At 41.1% G+C, this 26,946-nt stretch overlaps 1 protein-coding gene across 1 annotated transcript; it reads left to right on the top strand.

Moving 5' to 3' along the window:
* The first annotated feature begins 114 nt into the window (after positions 1-114).
* On the top strand, positions 115-24,911 carry ern1 (endoplasmic reticulum to nucleus signaling 1). The gene is made up of 22 exons (XM_004558330.3): positions 115-380; positions 8,856-8,976; positions 11,487-11,520; positions 11,655-11,727; positions 11,930-12,002; positions 12,981-13,103; positions 14,285-14,386; positions 14,481-14,742; positions 16,190-16,268; positions 16,613-16,772; positions 17,149-17,264; positions 17,379-17,573; positions 18,151-18,415; positions 18,511-18,601; positions 18,696-18,885; positions 19,137-19,236; positions 19,350-19,549; positions 19,911-20,058; positions 20,555-20,682; positions 22,701-22,824; positions 23,368-23,435; positions 23,526-24,911. Exons 1-22 carry the CDS (start codon positions 303-305, stop codon positions 24,060-24,062), a joined length of 3,267 nt encoding a protein of 1,088 aa, XP_004558387.2. The 5' UTR covers positions 115-302; the 3' UTR covers positions 24,063-24,911.
* The last annotated feature ends 2,035 nt before the right edge of the window (positions 24,912-26,946 follow it).

Below are 26,946 nucleotides of genomic sequence, written 5' to 3'. Positions count from 1 at the left end.
CCCGGATCTATTTTATACCACATCCGGTGTCCGTATCGCTTTTCTCATTGGCTCACAGACTCTCGACATTTCCCCTCCTCCACTCGTGTGGATATCTATCCCAAAGTCCAACCCCCACGGTTTTCATTTCAGGAAGAAGCACATTTAACGTCGCATCCAGTGCGGCTGGCTCGATGCCTTTAACGTATCAACATTTACAAAACTATTTATAACACCTGTCTGCGAACCAGAAAGCGGTTTCTATGTAGTCTGCGGCCGCTCGGACCTCCCCAGCTGTCTATCCCGGTTTGAGACCAGAGAATATGGACTGGACAGTGAGCAGTCGGGCCCTGGTGTGGTGCATTTTAGCCCTGCTTTGCTACGCTGGTCTCCCACAAAAGGTAAGAGAGCTAGCTGGTTAAGCTAGCTAAACTTGGAGGACACTAACAGCAAAATTACAGTTATAAACAAAACGTGGACAGATATTTTTCACTACACGGGTGTCACCGCAGGGAGCTAAAGTTGTGTCATTGAAGCCTCTGTTTGTGTGCTTCGTGTTGCCCCAACATTACAGAAGTGAGCTAACACAGATGTTAGCTACCTGGCTGAAAAGCTCTAAAATTGAACTTTACTGGCACCAATTTTACATTTTCAGCGCTTCAGACCCGCTTCGCAAGCGAAAGAAGCAAACATGTTTACATTAACATTTTTGTTAAACATCTGAGTTATTGCGGAAAACGAGAAATTTTGTATTTACATGTTTAGACGTCTTCGTTTGCTTGTTTCAAAAACAGGATTTTTAAGTGTTTTTGTGGCTTGGTGATAAGTTAATACGCAGTATCTTTTACAAGCATCAGCACACATCCTGTCCCTTCACATCCACATCAGTAGCATCAGTAATCGCTGTAGGATATTTAAGCTGCAGAGGTGACAAACCAGACACCACAATGTGATGGCTTGAATAAACATTCTCCAAACGCTGGAGACATTGATGAGATATTACAATTGCAAGCTCAGTTCAAGGTAATGAGAGGTGGCTACAGAAAATGTGCTCCCTCTGTTGTTGGTTTTCTTAAGCTCGAAGGATAACATTGTGCATAAATTAAGCCATCATGCAGAAACACCTGCACTCAGTAACTGCACGCAAGAGATGGATTATGTATGAATTAGTACGTGTGCTAGTGATGTATTGGTATCAAATAACTTCTTCTTCTTTGCAAAAGAAATGGTTCTCACAAAAGCTTTGAAAAGCTGTAATTGGATCTGGGCGTTCTTTTAGTTCTGACCAAAACCCCTATGGCGACCCTCCCTATTATCCACAAACACCAATCCCATCCTCACCTATCCTGTATTGCTAACATCCTGTAAATGAGCCAGATCTCACAGTAAAAGGCTGGAGGCAGAGACCCTTCAGTACCCAGATACTAAACCACTTCAGCTAAACAGGAGATTAAACTAGATTTATAATTCCCTATCATGTCTCAGGTTACTCTCTTAGCCTGTTAAGATGGTCTGTTGGTGTAGCGGGGGTGACGGATGATAGGCTATCTATAGATTCTGACTAACATGTGTCTGAGTGGTAGATATAAATTGGATATTTTCAGAGAATATCTCTTTCCTTGTCACTGTTTTTAAGGTCAGCCGATTTTTTTTTTTCCATTGAGGGAAGGATGTCTCTGACTAAAAGCTTGCTAACTGTTTCAGCAAAACATAATATTTGTTTATAGATGCACTTTTTGTTTTTTCTAATGCCTCACTTTACACTCTGCAGGCTGTGTATAACAACACTATATTTAATACTTTTGTCCTCAGCTGTAGTTTACCCATTGCTCACAAGAACAGCATTTTATTTTCATCCTTATTTTTTCAGTATGGAGACAAGATTAAGGTTTGTTTTTAAAAGAAAATGGATAAAAGGCTGCGAGCTTACTCTGTCTTATCACAGGAGTGGATTGACTCCACTTTGACTGAGCGTGCCTGATCGTGGGCCAACATGTGACATATTCCACTTTGCAGCAAACGCATGGGGAGCATAGGTCCTTCAAACCTTCTTAGACCTGTCTTTGTTACACAGCTCCAGAGGAGAACCTTTATGTCTAGAGATATTACCAGGCTGTCCTTAATCCTAAAATACTAACGTCTGATGTTTTGTCACCCATGCGACTGTAGTCGGGTGATTTTCATTGTAGAGCCTTTTTTGTCATTTTATCAGATGTAGTATGTTCTTTTCTTGGTTCCTGTGTTGTTGGTTTTTTTTTTTTTTTTTGCTTCCTGCACAAAAGCAAGCTGCAAACACAGCTTATTGCTGCAGACAAGCTAATCGGTAGGACTGGCAGAGGTAATTTAGCAAGAAGTTAATTACCACGCGGAGGTAGTTTTTGACTGGTGAACTCTTAATGCAATTCACAAATTTCATTATTCCTCTTCTATTATTATTTATTTTCTAAAATTTATATTCACAGAACCCTCATCCCTCTTATGTATGTGATCCAAAAGCCCATGCTTCACAGCACAGCTTCTCTCAGGGTTTTTACTTAAGGGGGAAAGAAGCGAAATAATTTTCTGTTCTACTTCACTGTCTTTATCAACCCTGCTTTATAAAGTCTTTATTGTTCTTTGGCTCCTTAATGCGCTTCTCTGTAATCACATAATCGCCTGAGAGGTCAGATAATAAAGGAAAATACTTGTCTGTCGCAGTAGCCTGTACTCAGACAGCCAAACACATGACTACATCTGCACACATGTTTTTATAGTCTCTCCATGGTCTGCTGCTCTAAATTATGAGCATGATGACGCTAAAACGAACAGGCCATGCTTTCTCTTAATACGCCAGGTATTTGAGGTGTGTATCAACCCAAACAGAGAGGTGAAATAGTTATCAGTATAACCCAGTCTGTTCCTAACCTCTTGTTGTACTGTACTTTGGTTGGCAGAAAGAATATGAGAACAAAAACAAACTGTTTTAGCCCCTGTCTGTTGGTTGGTGATGTACTCCAGCATCTTATCAGACATGGAGGGTTGTGATGCATGTAACATGCTATCAAAGTGCTTTGTTTACACTCAGCTGGAAAGCTGCCAGTTACAGCCAGTCCCATGTTCAGGTTGGTCTGGCAAGCAACAGGCTGTGAAGCACCGTGACACTTCAGTGACTGCTAACAGGGATACCATAAGCATTGTAGTCTGTGTGCCTTTAAGCCATGCTGGGTCTCATTGCAGAAGGAAAAGAAGATCTTTAGAATAAGCCAATCGTTTTGGTTTCACCTCAGTCTTGTAGTATTATGTAACACTCTTGTGCAATAACTTCACATTTCTCTTTTAGAAAAAAGAATGAGGAAATGAGAGGGAGTGCACCAATATTTCACCATTAACTTATACAGCGCTTTATAACTCGCATGCTCAATCATGGCTAGCAGCCAGATGCTGTCTAGCAGATGTCCCTGAAGCTGAATACTGTATCCACCAGCTGATGAATATCAGTGTGTGTCCAAGACTAGGAGGCTAGCAGATGTTTGGAGAGTTATTTGTTTGCAAAACCAAGAGTGCTGGTAAAGGTTACAGGGGGCCTAAAACTGGATTAGTTATGATTTTTCTCATGAGTTCGGCACCCAGTGGGAACTGTCACAGATGCACATTGTTGACACAAATGCTTGTATAGGATAGGTGAGACTACAGCAGGGGTTTTGTAGGCAAATGTAGAAGGACACAGTTTCTTTATGTAGATAGTGTGAAACTTTCAGGGTTTGTTTGGCCTTGGTTTCTGCACAGACTATTAAAGCATGCTAGTGTCTTCCCATTTTTTGAGCAGAATGACTCACAGGAAGAAAGAAGTGAGCGTTTTAACATGGTAAAATTTGGAGTTTAACTGTAATTTGGTGCTTTCCCACTAGTGTAGCCTGTATTACGTTTTCTATTCACTCTTAAAAGTGGGGAAATACACTCCTTTGTTTCTCCCCTTTCACTAGCGGTGCTTATCTGAGAGCCTCTTGTCTGTGCCAGATGGTAATCTTTGTGAAATGTAGAAGTAATTTAATTGAGTGCTGGTACACGAAGACAACACTTGAAACCTGGGTTGAAGAATATTTATGGTAGTCGTCATTAACAGAAAAGTGTTAAGACTCAAGGTTGATCTGGTGACCCCCTCTCAGCCTCGAGTCTGTCAGATCCTGTACTAATCCAAAGCAACCTGACATTCAACCACCCAGAAATTGCACTATGCATTGCTGTGTAATGACCTGCTATTGTATCTGACTGCCTTATAGTGCTGACACCACAGCCCGTAATCTGCCAGAGTAGCATCTGCTGTTTCCTCTGCATTTCCCAGCTTTGCCAGTCGTTTTACAGTATATAACAGTCAGTCCTTCTCTCATTTCTATGTTGCAATAATTTCAGTTAAAGTAAGTCTTGAGTAACATTGTTATTAGCTGTTTAACTGTATTAATAATATTTGAAGCACACGGAAAGCTGAAAACGGTGTCATAATCAAGTAGTGGTTTTAGAGATGTAATTACAGACCAATACAGAGGTGTTAACTGTTAAATAAACTGTTGGATACACTGCTGTTTATATATATTTATTTATTCATTTATTTATCTATCTCATCAAATTATCACGGTAGAAGGACTGATCAGGTTGGGTTTGTGCATTTTTCTGTGGGGAGGCAAGCACGTCCACTGGAGTTTTTTCCTGCCAGAAACTGAAAGGTGCCCACGACTTGGTTATCAAGAGTGGAGTTTCTAGCATTCCTTAGTGGGTGACTGGAGCACTCTTCACCCACAGTGTTGTTAATTCTGGCATAAGCCAAGTCATGGGGCTGGATTGCTTTGCCACTGTTATGGGTTTTGTGGGTTCAGTTGTTTTCCCTGCGCAGTCTTTCATTTTACTTTCTCTTTATTTTCTCTTTGTATGTACTGGTTTATCTCCTCCTTGTATACTGGCTATTTCTTTCATGTGCTGAACCCATGTCTGTTCTTGTGCCACATATTTCTGAGTAGGAGAAAAAGTTTGTGAAAGGATTAGGTGCCCGTATGGCTCGTCAGCCTACTAGTCATCTGTGCAGCGGGATGTTGAAGCACTCTTCTGAGTTAATCCATTGCGAAATCTGTTTTCAAGTAGAGTGACCAAAAAAATCCCTGAAGTCAATTTACGATTCCCTTTGTGCTCTTGGAGGCTTGGCTTACCTCTAGCTTTCATTTTATCTGGGATTATGGTATATAACGTTTATTTAGAAAAAAAAACTCAAAGAAAAGCTGAGCTGCTGCTGATAGAGGTTATACAGATAAAAAAAAAGCTGCATAGGTGGTGAGTTAACAGTTCGGTATGATATCAGGCAGCGATGACCCTCAATGCTGCTGCAGACTCTGACACATCATCAGTGTCAGTGTGACATGCAGCTCTCTCCAGCCACAGCTTTCTGAGTGCACACAGCCCGACCACTTACAGTCACCATCTTTCTCCGCCTCCTCAGCCAGTGGGCACTGACCTCTGGTACTGCATCCTGTAGTGTGCACAATACAGCACTGGGAGATCAGTTCGACAGAAAGACAGGAGTCTGTATGTTTGACATAGAGCTGGGCGATATAAGATTTTTTCATATCACGATATGTTTTTTTTTTTTCATTTCAGGCGATAACGATATCTATCACGATATAAGCCAAATAACTATATTTGTAAGATTTAAATGTGCCGTTGCTCACAAGTAAAATGTGAAATAATCAGCAGCTTGTTTTTATTTAAATATTTATTTCCCATAATAAGTTCAACAGGGTAGATGTACTTAAGGAACATGAGACTTTTTCAGATAAATAAAGGCAAATATTGCAAACTACACAAAAGGCAGCCGCTAAAGCGTTTAAGTTTCAAAATAGAACAAACGAAACAGACTAAATTGTCAATTCCACTTAGAAACAAAATATTAATTCTAAAAATAAATCTTAGTTTGTTTTACAGAAGAACAGACAAAACTGACTAACTTTTGTCAATATCAAATAAACTGAGCACTAAAAGGAAATTCTCAATCTCTCCTTGTTGTATAGCTTAGCTTTTCAAACAGTTTTAACAGTTATTTTAGTCTGACAAAAGCCGAATGACGAATTAGCGCTTCCAGTCAGAGACTGAGGCTACGTCCACACGTACACGGGTATTTTTGAAAACGGAGATTTTCCGTTTTCGTTTTAAAAAATAATCCCGTCCACACATAAAGGCAGAAATGAAGGAAAACGCTGCTATGAACATGCCAAAGCAGCAGGTGGCGCTAGATTCCTAACCGTGCAGAAATGTTGGCCAATCAGAAGTCTAGAAGCCTCGGTGAGAAAAAGTAAACAAAGCTGGGGCATAGAAGCAGAACCGAGTCGTATGTGTGGAGGGACAGTAACTGTGTGTATATGTAAGCATTTAAACACTGCAGAGAGTAGAATTAACAGTAACAGTATTGTAGAAATTCATTTCACCGAAACAATAACGTGGCGCACAGTGTGACGTCAAAAAATGCGCACACCTTTGACGCTGCGTTTTCTCCGTTTTTCTAGTCCACACGTAAATGCAAAAACGGAGTTTTCAAAAATCTTCGTTTTCAGTGACCAAAAACACAGTTTACGTGTGGACGAAAGGTGCAAACGCATAGAAAAATCTGCGTTTTCAAAAATACCCGGGTACGTGTGGACGTAGCGCATGCACCAGTTTATTGTATTTCCAGACTTGCTTTCGGCACAATTTACAGTGCACGCTACTCTGTTTTTTGTCAGACTTGAAATAGCCGAAATACCTTCACACTACGGAACTTCTATGGCTCTTCCGTTCGACAATCTCTCCGGCATTGGAACCATCATCTGTTTTCTCTTCGGTAACCTTCGGTCACGCTCGGTTGATTTTTCTAGTCGGCACACTCATTTCCTCCATTACCCGGGCGGTATGGTGGCTGGCTGCTTCCCAAACAAATACACATGTGCAGCTTGGCACTTGTGCTGTACGTAACAAGTCACGTGACGTGACGCTGCGGCTGTGATTGGTTCGGCTCTGCGGTACGTAATTTGGATTGGCTGCTCTTTTTTTTTTTTTTTTTTTAAGAGGACAAGAGCGGCAAGGTCTATCGCGATAGTTTAATTTTTCTATCGAGAAAAAGTTATATCGCGATACATATCGTTATCGTTCTATCGCCCAGCTCTAGTTTGACATCAGACATTTTGTGTTTTTAAATAGTACTATAAAGTAATATTCCACCCTAACTGACTCACCAACCCACACACAGCTCTGACAGATAAGTTCTGGCAGTTTTTGTCTGGCTGACGAGCACTTCAGCTTCCACAATCAGTAGACAAGTAGACAAGCTTCAAACCTCATCATTTCTAGACAAATGGTCCGTTTTCATTTCTCATGCAAAGCAGACAAAATGTAGTCTAAAGTCGAGTTGCATACTTCGTGGCAGCACGACAGTAGATTAACTCAGCCAAAGGCCCAGTTTGATAACCTTTTCACTAAGTAACTTTGGCTGTGGTGGTGAAGATTGAATGGCAAGAAAAATGGTTTTTATTTATTTGGTTTTTTTTGTTAAGATATTCTATCATTCTGTCCTTGATGAATTATGAAATCTGTGAATTGGTTCCAGAAAAGTGTTGCTGCCACTCTTAAAGACTTGATTGGGCATTAAGAGTAAGATTGCTGTACTGTGTTTGCATTCAAAAACTCATGGCGCATCCTGTGGTAGGCCCAATGCTGATTGGTTAAAAAGTTGGCCGGAACAGAAAAGCCAGCGGCCTTGGGGTTCGTCGTGAATAATGCTACGTTCCGGTTATCTCAGAACTTGGGAGTGACTGCACTCATGGGTTAGTGCATTCCAGACAGTGTGGGGAAAGCAAAAACATGATTTCTTGTAGGCTTTTTTTTTTTTTTATCAAGGCAAAGGTATTCAGGTATTGATCGCAATACAGTATAATCCTTGTCCTGTTGCGCTGAAACACCACTACAGCCTGGCCAGTGCTCTGTGTATGGCTTATTTAATGAGTCACAAATACAGAACAGTACTGATTTAAAGTTTTACAGTTTTAAGTTCAGGGTTGCCATGTTGGATTGTTAGCTCAGGGTTTCTGGGGGCTTCTTCGACTTTCCAAGCGGAAAATCAGTTCAGGGGGCTTTCTAGATTCAAACTTTGACTGGGAACTCGGAAATTCTGACTTCAGACTTTTTCTTGGAACGCACCACAACCATAAAAAAAAATAATCAAAAACTGTATTAAAAACACAGGCATTGGGTGCAGAACAAACTTTCTATTATTTGTAACACCCGTTTTCTCTTTAGCTGTTTGTATGTTTTACCTTTGCGACTGGCTGAAGGACCAACAGCACAAACCGTTGTAGCCCACAGCCCACATGCTTGTGAAACTGGCTTGCAAAGCTTCCTTGGCTCCATGTGGGACCAATGTAAATGCATGAAAAAGCCATAAGGGCTTATCCAGTAACCTTCCCCCTGTCATCAACCCTGTCAGCTTCTTTCTTATTGCGTCTTCTGCTGTATTGATTTGAAGTTCATTGATTTTCATAAGGGTGGCAAACTCCCTGGGGCAAATGACTGCCATGCAAGTTCTAGCAAAGGCTAGTTATTGCAGGGTGATGATGAAAGCATCTTTTTGAAGGTGTAACATTTTCTTCCGTCTGATGCCTTCGTCTTGCAGTGTAAACAATTTCAACATTTTCCTAACGTTTGCTTCAGCCGTCTGTGCAGATAACCAGTGTCTGACTGCAAATGAGATTGCAGTTCTTTCCTAGTGTCTGATTATGATTATTTTATTTTATTTTTTTTAACTTTGCAAATGTGATAATTTTTATTTGCATCAACCATACATAACTTGTTGTATTAAGAGCTGTTTGTGTTTGTGCTCTTTGTAGGGGCTTTGCAGTGGCAGCACAGTGTCGCTTCCTGAAAGCCTGCTCTTTGTGTCCACCCTGGATGGAAACCTGCATGCTGTTAGCAAGAAATCAGGCTCTATTAAATGGACTCTAAAAGAAGGTAAGAGGAGAGGACTGGAGTCAGGTTTAGGTCTTTGTTTGTATTTTTCTCTGTTCAGCCCCATTAAAGCCCTGGGTTTTTTGTTTTTTTTTCCAAGCAGCCACAGGAAAAACAATGTATCCTGCTGCTTTTGAAAAAGAATAAAGAAAGTGTCAGAGAGGTGCCTCAAGCTCATTTTATTTATGTCATGTAAGCTGTTTTAGAAAACAACAATAAGACGTAAACTTAATAAAATAATTTAAAAAGAATGAGCTACAGACAACTATTCTTGTCATTTTGTTTCAGTTTAATTTAATTTTATTTATATAGCGAATCAGAACAGCAGTCGCCTCAAGGCGCTTAAATATTGTAGGGTAAAAGACTGTAATATTGGAGAGCCAATCAAATGACCACCTTTTATGCCAACACTTGGCAACAGTGGGAAGGAAAAACCCCTTTTAGCAGGAAGAAACCACAGGGATAGGCAGCAATCTGCCAGGACTGCTTGAGGGTGGGGGGAGGAAGATGGGACAAAAAACACAATATCCATGAATTGCACACTTCATAGATAATACTTGGCTTCCTTGTTAAACTGGCCTGTTGATTTGCAGTACTCCTTATGTGTTTTCTTTCCTTCTTTTATGAATGCAAGGTTGTGCACTTTGTCAACATATTAACACTAGGATTTAATTGTAACATCACATTGAATATTAGGCAATATTTAAACCCAATTTATTAAAATGGTGTAATGCTGTCTAGGGCTTATTTATACTGGTAATGACTGGAACCATGTGAACAAACTAAAAGCAGTTAAAAGACATCTATACCTATGAATTATATTGTCAGAATAGTTATTGACAGGTGGTGTTTTCTAGGCTTGAATCCTATTTTCAGTCCCTACTTGAAGAGAGTCTTTTGAAAGGCTCCATTATGCATGAAAACTGGTTAATTATTAACTGAGAGAGGGGAAAATATAGCCTGTAATCAAGGTCGGAGTGGGCCGGGGTAAGCAACGTTGCCGTACTGCACATGCACCGTGTGCAGTGATTACCATGTTAATGTACGAACTGTATGTTTGGGAGTTGTAGTAGATAAGATACACGAAGGGATAATTGGAAAACATTCAAGAGACATAATACGTGAGAAAGTTTCCCTGTTTTCTACATACATTTCTGATACTTTTCTGACATTTTTAAGATTGGTAAAAGTAGAGATGTGGGCCTGTAAGTCCGTCAGCTACCCCAATCATTAATAATGAGAGGCAGAAGCTGCCTCCTCCGCATCATCTGTTTTTCTGGAACAACTACTGAATATAAATGTAACCAGTTTTGTTCCAGGCTTTGCACACACCTGTTGTTGTGCGTCTGTCAGGCAACTGTAATCCTGCATAACGAAAAGGAGGCAGGAGTCTTTTATCTACACCAAGGCAGTACAAGTCAAGCCACATGCTTGCACGTGCACATGTCCCCTTACTGTTTGCTTATTACTCCGTGTTGGCTTTGTAAACATATACTTGTATTAAAGCCGGTCAGGGGGTAACATCCTTGTATGTAGCACAGAAAAATAAATTGTTTTCTCCACACCCTCTGTAACCACATTGAATGAATGCTCGTACTGTTCTTTAGCACCTCCATATAATCTGTGCTTACACCCTGCTATTGTTGACCCCTTTGGGTGCTTCCACAGAGATCAACTCCACCTGTTCCACACCCTGTATGTTCACAGTGTAAGGAAGGTGTGTGTTTAACCTGTTTAGATGGAGGCTTCACATTTTGACTGTTGTGTGTCAAGGAAGCACACTGGTATTTTAAAAGTCGTTGTAGTGGCTGGCCGTATTAGTGTTTTCTCTTTTTTTAAAAGGGATTTTCCCTTCTTTTAGGGAACTGCTTGTTTGTTTGTGTGACATGGAAGGAAAATAAGATGTGATGAGAAAGTGACTGAAATGATGACAGCAGTAATGTTTCTTTGAAAATGAACCATCAATTTGTGTTTTTGTCAGATTAAATGATACGAATGCTTCTGTTTCATGTCATGTTCATATGAAACTAATTTTCACCTCTACTAAACAGCTTTCCACCAGATAGTCCAAATGATTGCATTAGTAGTAATACAAAGAGCTTGAAATATTTACTAAACTGGCAGAATTTCAGGTGGGAAATGCCCTGAAAGCTTCTTAATGCCTGTTTCCTTAGCAGGGCAGGAGTAAAAAAAAAAAAGATTCTGTTTGCAGGATGAGCTGAGGAAATTATCACAGTTGTAATTATTTCCAATAAAACAATCACATTTTGTGCCTTAACAGTTGGTGTTTATTTGTCTGATTTATTCACTGAAAGCTGTTTGTTGACATGACTGTTTGCCTTTGATGTTTGCCACGGGGGGAATCCATGTTCATTTGGACTGTGTGTCCTCTGCGATTTTAATGTCATCAGTGCTCATGTCATCCTCTTACTCAACCGCTCCTGGCAGTGCTTTTCATTGTTGGTTGATATTCTTGTCACTCCTGACTAGCATCTTCTGGTCTCGCTTCACAGATCCAGTTCTTCAGGTCCCCACGCATGTAGCAGAGTAAGTATCTTTGTGTTCACACGCATCCTTGTGTATTGTGTTTAACTGTCAAAAGATGGATGCAAATAATCGTGGCAATCTGTTGAGCTCATCTTGAGCCATGATCCTGATGCCGTTTTTCTTCTTTGCACCAGGCCGGCCTTTCTGCCTGACCCAAATGATGGCAGCCTGTACTCTCTAGGCGGGAAGAACAACGAAGGCCTCACAGTAAGAGGAAACAAACTTATCACACACTATAATCTTGCCCCCCCCCTCTTTACTTCTCACTTCTCTGTTCAGGGGAAAAAGTATCTAAAAGTAATACTCTCTCATTTTAACTTGCAGTTGTGGGGATGCATAGATTCCATATATTATTTTAGGATTGCAGATTAATATTGTTTTCTAATGTTCGTTCATTTTCCTTAAACAGAAATTACCCTTCACCATCCCTGAGTTGGTCCAAGCTTCTCCCTGTCGCAGTTCTGATGGAGTCCTTTACATGGGTAAGGTGCATTCATAAATAAAATGATTAGGACACTTTTGATTAAGCTCAGTGTTTTATTCTCGTGGCTGTGTGCAGTCCATGTCCTGTGTATCACCTTGTCTAGCTGAGCTGGTGACGTTCTGGCCTCATATCACAGTGGTTTTCTTTTCCACTCAGCCTGCTGTCGTTGCCTCTGCTCTTTTGAATTTGCAGCAGTTAGCACAGAAAAGGTAATCTGCTGTGGTTACTATGTGTCATTGTTAAAAGAGAAGCGGCTGCCATTTGCCTCCCTGTGGTCATTATCAGTGAAGTATTTGCTTTCATTTAACTGACACTGCAGCCAGAAAAAGCATATTGGAGCTGATGAGTGTTACAAATTCTCACTACTTAAATTTGTTCATGTATGAATTTTTTGCAAAGTAGATTTTGCAGTTATCAGGGCCAAACAACCGTCCCTCTTTGTCTGCTTTCTGTCAATCAATCAAGCCATTTTCTGTATTATGGCTTTTGTATTGATCTATAACTAGCAATGACTGGCATTGCTTCTACACCCTGCATTGACAAAGTAGGCGAGGCAAGGAGTCCGTAAGCTGCTTATTGAATTACAGAATGGGTAACACCCATTTCTGTCAATCTTTAAATCCATATTGTTTTCCTTGGACAGTTTTCTTTACATGAGGCAAATATACGTTAGATGTTTTGCACTCTCTCCTGCTACACCTTTGTTTCCGTGTGACAAAACGAAGAGTAGGAAGTAAAATTGGAAAAGCCTCATGAGAAGGTGCCCTCTTTGAGGACGGACACACACAGTGGTAGTAAAATAAAGCAATAGTGAGAATTAAAGTGTCACGATTGGATACATAAAACCCCGCCTATGAATATGTAAATATGAAATGCAACAACAGGTTTGTAGGACGTGATTATGAAATCGCTTTTGCAAGGAGCAGTTTGAATGTTGAAATCTTGGTAAGTAATTGTGTTATGTGCTCTCACACAGGTAAAAAGCAGGACTTGTGGTATGTGGTGGATCTGTTGACTGGTGAGAAACAGCAAACCCTGACCTCATCCTTTGCTGAGATGTTCTGCCCCTCTTCATCTCTTCTCTATCTGGGACGCACAGGTAAAAGCAAAACCAACCCAGCAACACAGTTAACTGACACAACAATAGTCTCTGTGGTTCATCCTGTTCAGTTGTTGATTTTAATCAACTAAGTTTATTTGTCTTGCATACTCTGGTAAGCCCAGACGGTTTGCAAACCATTGTTTGCCTCTTACTCATCCAATCTCCAACCTCGCCTGAAAGAGTGCCATCCCCTGATCTGCCCTTGCAGACTTTAATGTCTGGGTTAAACAGGATGTTATGGTCCAGCAGAGGTAGGCATTTTAGTGCTTGTCTGCCGACAGTGAGCTCTGTTGTGAGATGGGTGCAGTGCGCAAAATATGTAGTACAACCTGTCTGTGGGCCACTCTTTGCTTGTACTGTTGTTGGTCTGTGAGCCAGCAGGCTGAGAAGAGTAAAGTTACAACATAAAAAAAGCTGATGTGAAACAGTGTTAATAACAATGAAAAGTGTCACTGCAGTCACTGTCTATGCTTTTCATGCAGTTCTCCCATTCCTGGTGAGCTCTGCTGTTTCTCCCTGCTCTATTCCACCCCAATCCAAGCTGGAGGAGTGCAAATTAGTACGTCTGGGGGTGTGTGAAAACCCCCTCTCTCCCCTCCATCTGAATTTTATACACAGACGGGCACATTTGCAGGAGCATGAAAGCTTTAGCTCTAACTATAACTGCAGACATGGAACTAGAGTCCTGCAAATCTCATCCACCCATCCATCATCTCCTACTTATCTAGGACTTGGTTGTGGGGGTAGCAACCTAAGCAGAGAAGCCCACACCTCCCTCCCCCCAGTCACCACCTCTAGCTAAACCTGGAGAACATCTAGGCATCTCAGTGTGTGCGATTTTGATAACCGCCATTAATCCTGAACATGGTGTGAAGTCAAAACTTAATTTGTAAACACAGCATATAAGCTGACTTTTCTTTCTTTACATTCCCATTGTTGCAGAGGAAGTTGAACACCGCTTGACATCTTTCTTACCACCTGAAATTGGTTAAAAAAAGGCTTTTAGTAGGTTACTTAAGAAATCTGTAAAAATACTTTAAACTGCATCCCTGTCAAAAGTGGTCATCACAGCAGGCAGCTTAGCATATTTGATTTGTGAATATTTTCTTTTTGATTTGTATAAGCACAAAAATGTCTTCCTTTTGTGAACATATCCCTGCTGTTCATTTCTCCGTTAGAGTATACCATCACCATGTATGACACCAAGAGCAGAGAGCTGCGCTGGAATGCCACCTACTCCGACTACGCCTCCACCCTCCCTGACGATGACACCAAATACAGTAAGATCCTTGGAACGTCTGTGTGTTTTATAGCTTTAGTTTCCAACAGACTGACTATAACACGTCTGCTTTTTTCTTTTTTTGTCTTCCTCAGAGATGGCTCATTTTGTGTCCAATGGCGACGGCCTTGTGGTGACCGTGGACAGCGAATCTGGAGATGTCCAGTGGGTCCAGAACTATAACTCTCCGGTGGTGGCCATGTATATCTGGCAGCGCGAGGGCCTCCGCAAAGTGGCCCATACTAACGTGGCCGTGGAGACCCTACGTTACCTCACTTTCATGTCTGGAGAGGTCGGCCGCATCACGCAGTGGAAATACCCATTTCCTAAGGAGAAGAAGCCCAAGAACAAATTCATGTAAATTATGCTTTTGTATGCTTCACTGCTAAAGTGGATATTGCATGCTGCTTCCTGGAGGTCAGAATTGTTTCTTTCTGAATATTGTTAGAGCCAAACTGATTCATTCAGTTTCTGGAAACAAGCATTGGCTAAGAGTTCTCTCAGGCATGTTTCAGCATTTTGTGTGAATCACACTAAGAGGGTGGAATCAAAATATACTTTTATTTATCCAGCCTTTGATTGCGTACTGTTTGAGTCGAGACATGCAATATCTAAGTGGCTGCCAGAAGGCCCGAGGCCTGTACTATGAAGCAATTTAAACATACCCAGAAGTGCAACTGTCCACTAATCAAAGAACTGGGTGTTGGATCTCCAGCTTGCCCTGATTTGTTACCAGCATGTAAATGTGCTTTGTAGTTAAAACGACTTTTATGGGGCTTTGTTAGACTAAAAGTGTTACGTAAATGCAGACCATTTACATCATCATTTACCAAAAGCAAAATGGCAATCACACAACGGTGGTTATCAACTCTGGAGGTCAACCCAGGTTTTCCAAATCTAGCTGCGAGCACGTCCACATAGTATCAGTGTTGGTCCCAGATAACCTGTTGCAACGGCTGAGCTGAACATTATTCACAAGAAAAACAAATCATCTGAAAAGTGAGCAGTTTACAAATAACTGCCGTATCAGTGTGACATCATTAAGACAAAAGTAGATCTAGATAGTTTCAGCCTCATTCTTTCTGCTGCAACCCTGCTATTGTTAAACTCATGTTAAACATTTAGGGGCAAGTAAAGTAGAAATACAAAAATATAATTCAAATAGTATGCAGGCTTGTTTACTGTCTCACTGTCTCAAGTACTTTGGTGCATTAACAGGTTGTGTAACGTCTTTACACTGACATAAAGGGGAGTTTCACTGACCCGGCTCACTTAAGATCAAAGTGTTCTGTATGTGGCCTTTGATGTAAAATGAGTTTGACATCCCTGGTTTAGACCATGATGTTCTATTTTCTACTTTTTTAAAAAAAAAGATAACTAATTGTTTGGCAATGATTTTACATGCACTGTTCTTTTAGCTTAAACACAACTTGCTCCAGAGCCGGTTAAATCTGCAGAGTAACTAACGTACCACAGAAACAAGTGACCCGCCTCCAAATCCCTGAAAACCCAGGGTTATACCAGAAGCCTCCTCGCTAACCTAAAGGCCAATTGTGTATTACAAGCCTCTAGTTTCAGCTCTTGTTTCGCACTCTTGTATATTTTTACGTCTTGCATCAACACCTGCTGATGAAAAACATTCAACGGGTTTCAGTACCTAGATCCTCTGTGAAAGTTTCGCCTGTATAGAGAGGTGATTTCAGGGAACTTGTTTTTTTTTATTTTTTGGAAGTGGTTTTAAATTTTTCATGGTGTGTAGATTCTGTTGTTAGGTTGCTTTATTTTGACTCTATTTGTTTTACAGGGCTACTTTGTATGTGGGCAAATACTCGACCAGTCTGTATGCTTCTCCCTCCTTGGTGCACGATGGAGTCACTGTGGTGGTGAGTGATGGCTGCATTTCTGTGTTCATTTCAGTAAAACATAAGTTGTGCATGACAGAGCAAAACATCAGTCAACCATCCTAAAAGGTGATCTCTCTGTGTCAGGGTTTTTTAATCTGTCTTCATTGTAGTGAGTGGTTTTTTGGAAGGAATGTTAAAAAGCTTGTGTGGGTACATCATGCCCATGTTTTGTCTTAGCTTGCCTCAGCTCAGGTCATTTTGACTCACAGGCCTTGACTCCGTAACATTACTGTACTCTTGGGCTTACACAAGAAGCCCATGAGGAATCTGCTTGATTACTCTGACTCGCTTAAATGTTTGTATTTGTGTTTGTGTATGTTTAGCCTCGTGGCAGCACATTCCCCATGCTGGAGGGCCCGGATAGCCAGGAGTCGGAAGAAGACAAGGAATGTGTCATCACACCCAGCACCAGCGTGAAGTTCAACGCTGCGCTCCGTGAGCGGAACCAGGTCAACTTTATGAGGAACTACCTGCTTCTTATAGGTACTACGCCAGTATAGAAACCAGACAGTAATATTAGGTCTAACCTACTAGCTTGTTTTATTTTATTTTCTTGATGCAATCAGGAAGCGGGTATCATACCTTTTGTTTATGTGCTAAGGCGTGTAAGCTGGTGGGTTTTGCACACAGGTTTCACACAGTTCAGGACCTTAAATGATCCCGTGTTCTTTCAGTGAAGATTTTGAGCCGACACTGCCCTCTGCTGGATACATTGTGGACCCACTATAGGCTTTTCTTTGCATTGAAACACAGGCAGAAAATTATAACAGTTGAAACTGGTTTCTAGGTGAATGTTCATGAGTTTCCTAATGATAATGATGACAGTAGTGATATTTTAAAAATATTCTTTGTTTATCAGGTCATCATGAGACGCCTCCAGAAGCTCACACTAAGATTCTTGAAAAATTCCCCGACAGCTTCCCACGCCATCAAGCTAACGTCATCCCACCAACGACTGACAAGAAAGTAGAGGAGGTTTGTCAGTGTGTCACCCATTAGTTATTTTAAGGTTTTATGCAGAATTTTAATAAATGTACTCTTGCTTTTCTGCCTTTTTCCTCATTTTTGTGTCTCTTTGCCTTCATGTAGAAGGTTAATGACAGCGGTATGGATGATGGGCCCCCTTCAGCTGTCCCTGAGACGTCTATCCAAGAACCTGGGACTGGTGGCCGCGCTGTGCGCCCAGAGGCCCCGGTGGATTCGATGCTTAAAGACATGGCTACCATCATCTTCTCCACATTCCTCCTGGCTGGCTGGGTTGCCTTTGTGATTACATACCCCAAAGTAAGTCAGTTACAGCCTTCCATTGAGCTGTTGATCATTTAAGATTAACTGTGAGGTTTAAAAAAACTATTATGAAAGAAGTAGGAAGAAAAACCTAAAGTGTTTCAAATTGATTAGCGATAAAGCATTGTATTAGTTTTTAATAAATTATGGTAATACATAATTAATATTTCCCATTTCTAACTAGTTCAAGTGGAGCTACTGTTAACGATTTTATATAAAATGAGGTTATAGAATAGAGGAAATGGAGCCTGATCAGTTTGTTTTTTGGTTATGATCACACTTTTAAAGATTTAATTTTAGCTTTTGCATCTCTCAGAACTTCTAAAATTGTGCACTGGCTTTTCAAACATTAATTTCTGAGAAATATTATAGATGATTTTAGAGAATTTGTTAATCTCCAGATTGCTACTAAATTGCTTTTCACCATTGGTTCAAAACCAGAATGAACAGTTATTGTCACCTAAAATAGTTGCTAGGTGACAACACACATTTACACTTAACTGCTGTGTTCACATCACTCACAGCTACCAATCAGTTGACATAGAGCGTTAACACATTATTTGTCTTCTAACAGAGTATGCACAAGCAGCAGCAGCTGCAGCACCAGGAGTTCCAGAGACAGATGGAGGAGAGGTTGGAGATGCTGCAGAGGCAGCAGCCTTTTCCACCTGCAGAAGTAGGCATGGGTTTGACTCTAGAGAGCGACTACCTGGAGGTGGCACGCACTCGCTCCGAATGCTCAGACCACAGCAGCCCCAATGTCACCCCTCGTGCCTCCAACCACTCCAACTTGTCTGTGTCTGAGCTGGGGAGCTCAGCCAATGAGCACGAAGATGGAGGTAACGACTGGAAAAATTGCAGCCACACTCTTTAGGCTTGTTCAGCACTTTAATGGTTTAATCTAGCTTTCACTGACCAACATTTGTATTATCAGAGGCAGACTCCAGTGTTGTCAGAGTGGGGAACATAACTTTCCATCCCAAAGAGGTCCTGGGACATGGTGCTGAGGGGACTATTGTGTACAAGTAAGTTAACCAGCTAGTGGTTATTCACAGTGGTGGTTTTTTAAACTGTAAAATGCTGATGACCAATGTTGTATTTTTACCATTTCTCCACTAGGGGTCAGTTTGACAACCGTCCAGTTGCAGTGAAGAGGATTCTCCCAGAGTGCTTCAGCTTTGCAGACCGAGAAGTTCAGCTGCTGAGGGAGTCTGATGAGCATCCAAACGTCATCCGCTACTTCTGCACGGAGAGGGACCGTCAGTTCCAGTACATCGCCATTGAGCTGTGCGCTGCCTCCCTTCAGGAGGTAATCGCTGGCTTTTTTGGGAGTATGGAGAAGCTGATTTTAGGTTTCCTTAAAAGTGCCTTATTCCTGTGTCATTTGCATGTAGTTGTCTGAATTTAAGACTAGCACAGGATGGTTTTCATTGTCACTTTCTCACAACAAGCACAATAAAGGACTTCCTATGTTAAAAATAATTTCGCAAAAAGTGTCAACTTTTCACAAAACTCTTATAAGTTTCTGATTGTGCTAATGGCTGTCCTTCATCTCTCTAGTATGTGGAACGAAAGGATTTCAATCGTCATGGACTTGAGCCTGTTATGCTTCTCCAGCAGACCATGTCTGGACTGGCCCATCTGCACTCCCTCAACATTGGTATCCATCACTGAATACAAAATAGTGTTCCTGTTTTCATTGTCATTAAGTTTTTTGTGTGCCTAAACAACTCTTTCTGTCTTTTTCTTTTTGTCCTCGTATTTTTTCTTCAGTCCACAGAGACCTGAAACCTCACAATATTCTAGTGTCCATGCCCAATGCACACGGTCGGGTCCGCGCCATGATTTCAGACTTCGGCCTGTGTAAGAAGCTCGCAGTGGGCCGCCACAGTTTCAGTAGGAGGTCTGGGGTGCCCGGCACTGAAGGCTGGATCGCTCCAGAGGTCCTCAGCGAGGACTGCAAAGACAACCCGGTGAGTTGGTGGTAGTTCTGCAGCTCTGTAATTATTACTGCAAGGTCAACTCTTACTGTTTCTATTGGGGAAATAAAACTTCCAACCAATGCAAGTTTAGCTAATACTTGATATTTGAAGTGGATGCTTTTGAGAGTAAGGTGAAAATTTTTTCAAAGGATTGCAGAGCCCAATCCAGGATTAATAACAATAATACTAATATATATGTTGCAACAATGCTTTTAAATTGGTGTTAGCCTACATGCTGGATAATTTGTGTAAACAGAAGAAACCTTGTTGATGATGATGTTGGTGGTTATGGTTCTGTTTCATTATATACACAGCTGTGACCTCCTCTTTTCTTCCTCTCTGTCCCTTGTAGACCTGCGCAGTTGATATTTTCTCTGCTGGTTGTGTCTTCTACTACGTTGTGTCCCAGGGAAGCCATCCTTTTGGGAAATCACTGCAGAGGCAAGCAAACATCCTACTGGGCTCGTACAGCCTGGACCATCTGCAGAATGACAAACATGGTGAGGATTCAGCTTCTGGTTTTGGTAAAAGTAATGCAGGTTAAGTCAGATGATTGTGTTGTTTGAGGACTTTGGGGTTTCTCATTTTAAGGCAAATTAATTTAAACCTTTGAAGATTTTCCCAGTGTGTCCACATAGTCCTCTCAGTCATGGAAAGGTTTCTTTAAACAGCACATCCTGATGAACTTCAGACCTGCAGACAAGAACTGGTTCATTCGGACGAGAAAAAACAAACAGATACAAACTTGACAACATAGCCGAAACATATCACTGAAAGTAAAAAGAAATACACGTTTAAGGAGATTCATATTCAAATTTTGGACAAAACAGAAAGTTAGAAAGAGGAGCAAAAGATGCAATATTTAAGCCACAGAAGTGTCTTTGAAAAGAGTTGTTGTTGTTGTTGTTGTTTTGTTTTTTGTGTGTGTGTCTTTGTAATTGTATGTGTTAAGAGGTGTGGCACATTGTCAGAACTGCTATGTTTATGTCTTGCCAGGTGACATTGTAGCCAGAGATCTAATAGAGCAGATGCTGAGCATGGATCCCCACCGGAGGCCTTCGGCTGAAAGCGTTCTTAAGCACCCTTTCTTCTGGAGCCTGGAGAAGGAGCTGCAGTTCTTTCAGGTTACTCTTGTTTTTACCCTACCTGGTAAATTTCACTGCATGTTGTAAAAATGACTCCTCTGACACTGTTCCTGATGTGGTGTAAACCTTGCCAGTATACAGTGGTACTGCAGACTAGTCTGTGTATAGACCCTGAACTTCCTTAAAATGTTCTAAATGGTGTAGAGCACATGTGTCAAACTCAAGGCCCGCGGGCCACATCTGGCCTGGCGGACATTTATATCCGGCCCGCAAGATCATTTTATATAGATTTATTATTATTGTTATGCATGGCCCGGCGATATAAGGCGCTAATAACACCCAAACTACAGATCCCATAATGCAGCGCTGCAGCCTCCTTGTTGAACGCTAGGCTAGCTGGGAACATTCTCGCGTCAATCAAGTCAAACTTCTGTTATTGTGAAGCTAGCCGCTCACAATGGTGGAGAGAAAAGTTGATTCTGAAAACGGAGCCTTTCAGCACCGGTGGGAGGCTGAATATATGTTTACAGACATTGCCGGTAAATCCGTGTGTCTTATTAGTGGAGCTAATGTGGCTGTAATTAAGGAATTTAATTTAAGACGGCACTACGAGACAAAACATCAGGATGAGCTGAAAAACCTAAATGCAGAAACTACAGAAAGTAGAAGAGCTAAAGAAGAATCTGACATTTCAGCAGACGTTTGTCACCAGAGCAAAATCACAAAGTGAAGCTGTTGTGAAAGCAAGTTTTATTGTAGCAGAGGAAAAAGCCAAATCAGCGCGGTACCACTCTGAAGAGCTGCATGATGAAGGTGTGCGACGTCTTGTGTCCAGACAAAACGCAGATTTTGGCAAATGTGAGCCTGAGCAGAGACTTATGTCAGAGTGTAACCGACACGAAACTGCCCTGAGACAAACTTGTTGGACTTACAAAAGATGGAGCGCCGGTGTTGTGCGGTGAAAAAAGCGGACTAGTCAGCAGGATGCAGTACAGATGCAGGAGAACTGTACCGGCGAGTTAACAGCATATCACTGCATCAGACACCAGGAAAGGCTGTGTGGTAAAGTCCTAAAATGGAGCATGTAATGATCACCGTGATGCAAACCGTAAATTTGATCCAATCTAAAGGTTTAAATCACCGTCAATTTCAGTCTTTTATGTTTAGATTCAGAGTTTGCCGACATTCCTTATCATACAGAGGTCCGTTGGCTGAGTTGGGGAAAAATTCTCAATAGTTTTGGAGCTCAGCAAGGAAATCTCAGTTCATGGACATGGCATGTATGATGCGGTGAAGCTGTCACAAATGCACCAGTGCAACTTGCCTCACTTTCCCTGTTGCCAAGTAATGTTGAACCAAGTCAGTGCAACAGTGTTCCCAAATGCGCACTTTGCTGATAAACTGAGCGCACGGCGCTTTGGTGACTTTGAAGCACAAAAAGAGAATTTACAGTTGAAACTGCACCTGTGCAGATTCAGATGGAGCTACATTCTAATGGGACACTCGAGGGAAAGTACGACCCGCCGGGTTTATTAGTTCCATTCCTGAAGCAATGCTCAGCTCCGTCTACATGCGGCTCGAACCTTGTGTATGTTTTCATTTATTTTTTCTGGTTTTGGCAGCATGTTCATATTTCTAGCTTGCATAATTTTGACAGGATATATTTTTATAAAAATATTTAAAGTTAAAGTTTATTTTTTTAAGTTTATTCTGGAATTGTATACCTGTCTGTTTTTATTCATATTTATGTTTAAAAAACACTGTTTTAGTGTGTTCAATAAATGTTTATCTTGTCTGGCGACCTAAAGTGTGCCTTGAGGTTTGGCCCCCTGTGCAATTGAGTTTGACACCCCTGGTGTAGAGTATGTTCAGCTTCCCTTTTTAATAATAAGCTTCTGTATAAATTTAAAAACAAGTGCTTTTGATTACTGTGATATTAACTTCTACAATACATTTTTTTATTTAAATAATGCAATAATATTGTCATTGAGAACAACACTCCAGACTGCCTGCCATATTATATTCACCGGGTGTTTTTTGTTTTTGGTTGTTTTCAGGATGTGAGTGACAGGATAGAAAAGGAACCGCTGGACGGACCAATTGTGAGACAGCTGGAGAGAGGGGGGAGGACTGTTGTCAAGGGTGACTGGAGAGAGCACATCACAGTGCCACTGCAGACCGGTATGAGACTGACTGTGCACAAACTCCTGAAGCCTCTTTTTGTAAAACGTTCTTCTTGTTTGTTGTGTGAAATTAGACTTGACAGTATTACACGTTACACAGTGACACTTGTACCAGTTCATCTTACAACTTGTTTAAGTGCCTCACTGTATGTTCAGTTGCATGCAGCATCCTGCTGCCAGAAAACATTTGAGCATGTGGTTAATTAAGCATGCTACTTCCTGTCAACAGCGCCATTTGACCCAGTATCACAACAACAGATTCTCCATGGACTCTGCGCTCATTTTTATTGACTTATAAAAGATTTGGAACAGATATTAATGATTAATCCAGAGATGATGTAGATAACAAAGGATTCACATTTAATAAAGATGAAATGGTACACATACCTTTCTACATGTTTTTAAATACAAGAGACACTTGGAACCATGCTCAGTTCAAGCTACAGCTTCACTAGTTTCAGGACTTCCTTTGTACTGATTCTGTGTTTAGAATTCATTTTTATGATCGATGCCTGAGCTCTGAGTTTTCCTTGTGTGGCAGATCTGAGGAAGTTTCGCTCCTATAAGGGCGGGTCAGTCAGAGACCTGCTGCGTGCAATGAGAAACAAGGTAAGAGTTTTTCCTTTATAACAAACAGCTTTGTGCTAAAGTGAGCCTGTTTTGCCACCGTCACATTCATGGCTGACCTTACTTCAACAGAAACACCATTATCGAGAGTTACCCACTGAGGTCCAGGAGACTCTGGGCTCCATCCCCGATGACTTTGTCTCCTATTTCACCTCCCGCTTTCCCCACCTACTGATGCACACCTACTTGGCCATGCGGACCTGCGCGCCTGAGAGACCATTCCTGCCTTACTACTGCTCTGCAGAACAGCTTGCTAAGACACAGGCCCAGTTAGCTCACCATGGGCCGCAAAGACATAATGAGCCATGCACTCAACACCTGCCAACACACACATCCACAGCTTCCTCACCACCCCAGGAGTCTACACATTTGTCACTGCCGGAGCAGGTGTGTCACACAGCAGCTGCTGAATCAGTGCCCTCATCAGCACCGGAGCCCATATTGTCACATATCCCGGTTCAGACAGTGCAGCCGGCAGAGCCAGCACCGTCCACACAGACTGACTCACACAGTCAGACCTCAGAATCAACTCTCAGGCAAAGAGAATCCAGTCAGCCTGAGGTGACCCCACTGACAAATCCTCCTATACTGGACAACAAACCAGTGTGAACTAGACTAGAGCCAGGTGGATCCAGCTCAGATGGGAGCATTGCCTTAAAGTGTGAGGGAGACAAAAGGAAAGGTTGGACTCCTGGTTGTGGCTATGCTGTGAGTCGGTGAGGACCAGGCCTGCAGCGCCTGGGATTCACCGCCAGACGCGGCCGCTGCATCCTGCATTAAGTGCCTTCTGCTAACCTGCATTAAAATGATCCCCAGCACGAGACTGTCCACGAGCCACCCTGAGAAATCCAGCAGGTGTTGGATGTTCTATTGTAGCCAAACTGAGTGAAGAAAGCTTTTAATTTTATTACGGCATGTCCAAAAAGGTGTATCTGGTCTCCAGTGTGGGGAAACGGGTCCAGATGTTGTTGAACACTTGGGTAGTTTTATTGTGCAATGTTGTGTACGTCTTGGTGAGCCTGTTCTCTGCACAGATACTGTATGTATATTTTTGTACAGACCAGTTCAGAATTTGGATCATTGATGATAAATCACTTGATGTGGCCGTTGTGCCTTTTTTTCCCCCCTTTTTCCCCTTTTTAATATCACTGTGCTGTATGTGTACAGATGTTTTAAAATTGACTATGCTAAATGTGCTTGATTCCAGTTAATGCTGCTGCTAGACTGCTTCTCTTTTGTCAATCAAGACTATTGAGCTGACTCATTAAGAGTGGGCTCCTCCAAAGGGTGTTCAGAGTGACGTCTGGATACAGTGGGGTTTTTGTAATCCTCCTCTTTATAGAGTCAAATTAGGAGTTTGGAAGTCAGGCTGCAAAATGCTTGTGTAATAACTTTTTCAGGGGTGTCAAAGTGAAGTTAATGACTTGCACATTAAATTCTATTGTTTTTATACTGATATTTTGTGTGTTTTGAGTGTGCTGCATGCCACAGTTTTGTAAGGTCTGTCATATTTGTCTACAAACTGTAAGTTTAACAGTTTCACCTGCTGTTGCTTCAGGCAGCTGGTTTTGTCTGACTTAGCAACAGAAACTATTAACTCTGAACCTCCTTTGGCATTATTATCAGCACAAAAACTGTGCGCCAGGAACTTAATGGCATGAGTTTCCATGACTAGCAATAACATGTAGGTGCCCCACGACCTTTGTCCATAGTGTATCTCAAAGGTTGGAAACAAAAGCCAGAAGTACCTGATGTTACCTTTCTAAGATGCTTCATGTAGTGTTCAGGGTATGAATGATTTGATGGCCTTAAAGTACAGAAGATGTAAATATTATTTTGGGTTGCTGTGCTTATACTACTACCACTGGAAAGGTTCACCTGATTTTGCCTAATTTCTGAATTAACCATCAGAAATAACACAAGACAAACCTGCAGGTATGACAAAGATGTGGGGCCTGCACTACTTTTATGATCCTTTAATGTGTAATCATAGACATAGAATCTACCATCAACAAAGGTACAAAGAATTAACTCAAATAGTGAGCTGTCAGTAATTTTCATTAATAGCAAATGGTTGATTTTACCTAATTCAGTGAATCCTGAGTTTAAAAAAAAAACAAAACAAAACAGTAAAAACATCAAATCATGTACACCTTTTAGCTTTCTGAGCTTTCAGTGTCAGCATTGTACTCATAAAGACCTTCAACATCAACATAATTCAAAATGATCAATTTCCAGTAATGGAATACAATCCCTCTCACAATGTCTAATAAAAATAAAATTTGTTTCCTGGAGCCTGGAGGTTTTTCGAGACCCAAGTAGTTCAACTGCTTCCTTTGGCAGGTCCAAATCTAATTTTGGATCAAGTCATTAAATTCTGGCTGAGTGAATAACTGGGGAGCAGATGAGCTACTGGATTTGGATGTGTAGTGAAGTATCCACAGTCGAAGGAAATTTATATCTGGATCATGTTTGCAATTGCCACTTCTGGGGAAAAAAAAAAAAAAAAAGTGATATAATGGAGCAAAACGTATAAAATATTTTTTGAAGCCACCAACACAAAATTAGTAAAGACAAGGTGTTGGATTTCATGCTGTAAATATGATGCAGGGCAGTGTTATTTATAGCAGCTGCCCTGTAAACACATTCTTGCACATATGCAGTGGATATTCACCCTGGTTACTTATGAAAACAACTTGGTCTCTTTGCAAAGCATAAAATACACAAATCCTGTTTATCGTAATGATGTGGATATTATTACTAGGCTTTAGTAATAACTCAGTTTTTTGTTTGTTTTTTTAACACGTTTAAGGTAATTTGCTAGTGTATAGTTTTTAATGTTTAACTGACATGAGCTGTTTTGGTTACTTTTCTCAGGCTGCTGGTGACAGACAGCCTCTCCTTGGTTGAAGCTAAGGTGTGGCTCGAATAGTTTACTTATTATGGTGACATTATTTGTACTGCTCAGGTCAAATCAATCCAATGTCACTTCTTTTAGCTTTTTGTGTTCTAAGTTTTAATGTTGACAGTGGTTTGGCCACAACTTACGGCTGGGCTAAAGCAATAAAACAAGAAGCATATTTGTCATTGAAAGAGGAAATGTTAATTTATCACACATCCATAACCTTACATATGATTAAGGTGATCAGAGTTCATAACAAATATTGGTAAGTTTGAATTTTCCTTTTCTTAAAAGTTTCAAAAGCTCTGTTTTGTGCTCAGATGCTCACTCATCCCGGTTTTTACAGCATAGTACAAAGACGGGACACAAAAACATACCATACTGTTTCCAATATGGTAGGCTTCAACACTACTTAGATCTATCCTATTAAACAATGTTAACACATTTTGGTACTTATTTTGTCTGAATCTTTAAACAGCCTTTTCAAAATACCTTTATTTCAAAAATTAAAACGCAAACAGCTTTTTTCTTTTTAACAATCACGTGACGCTCATTATGCTGTGGGCTTTCCGGTGCAGGGGTGCAGCTCTG

Source organism: Maylandia zebra, linkage group LG4 (genome assembly GCF_041146795.1).
Source record: "Maylandia zebra isolate NMK-2024a linkage group LG4, Mzebra_GT3a, whole genome shotgun sequence".
In the NCBI taxonomy this organism is placed as follows: domain Eukaryota; kingdom Metazoa; phylum Chordata; class Actinopteri; order Cichliformes; family Cichlidae; genus Maylandia; species Maylandia zebra.
Note: the sequence above shows the minus strand (reverse complement) of the source record. Positions and strands in the feature narration are given on the sequence as shown.

Excerpts from the sequence above, each read along its gene's own strand:
- ern1 (XM_004558330.3), top strand. The coding sequence starts at position 303 with ATGGACTGGACAGTGAGCAGTCGGGCCCTGGTGTGGTGCATTTTAGCC. Across the intron at positions 381-8,855 it reads ACGCTGGTCTCCCACAAAAG|GGGCTTTGCAGTGGCAGCAC; the intron begins GTAAGAGAGCTA and ends TGCTCTTTGTAG. Across the intron at positions 14,387-14,480 it reads TGACGATGACACCAAATACA|AGATGGCTCATTTTGTGTCC; the intron begins GTAAGATCCTTG and ends TGTCTTCCTCAG.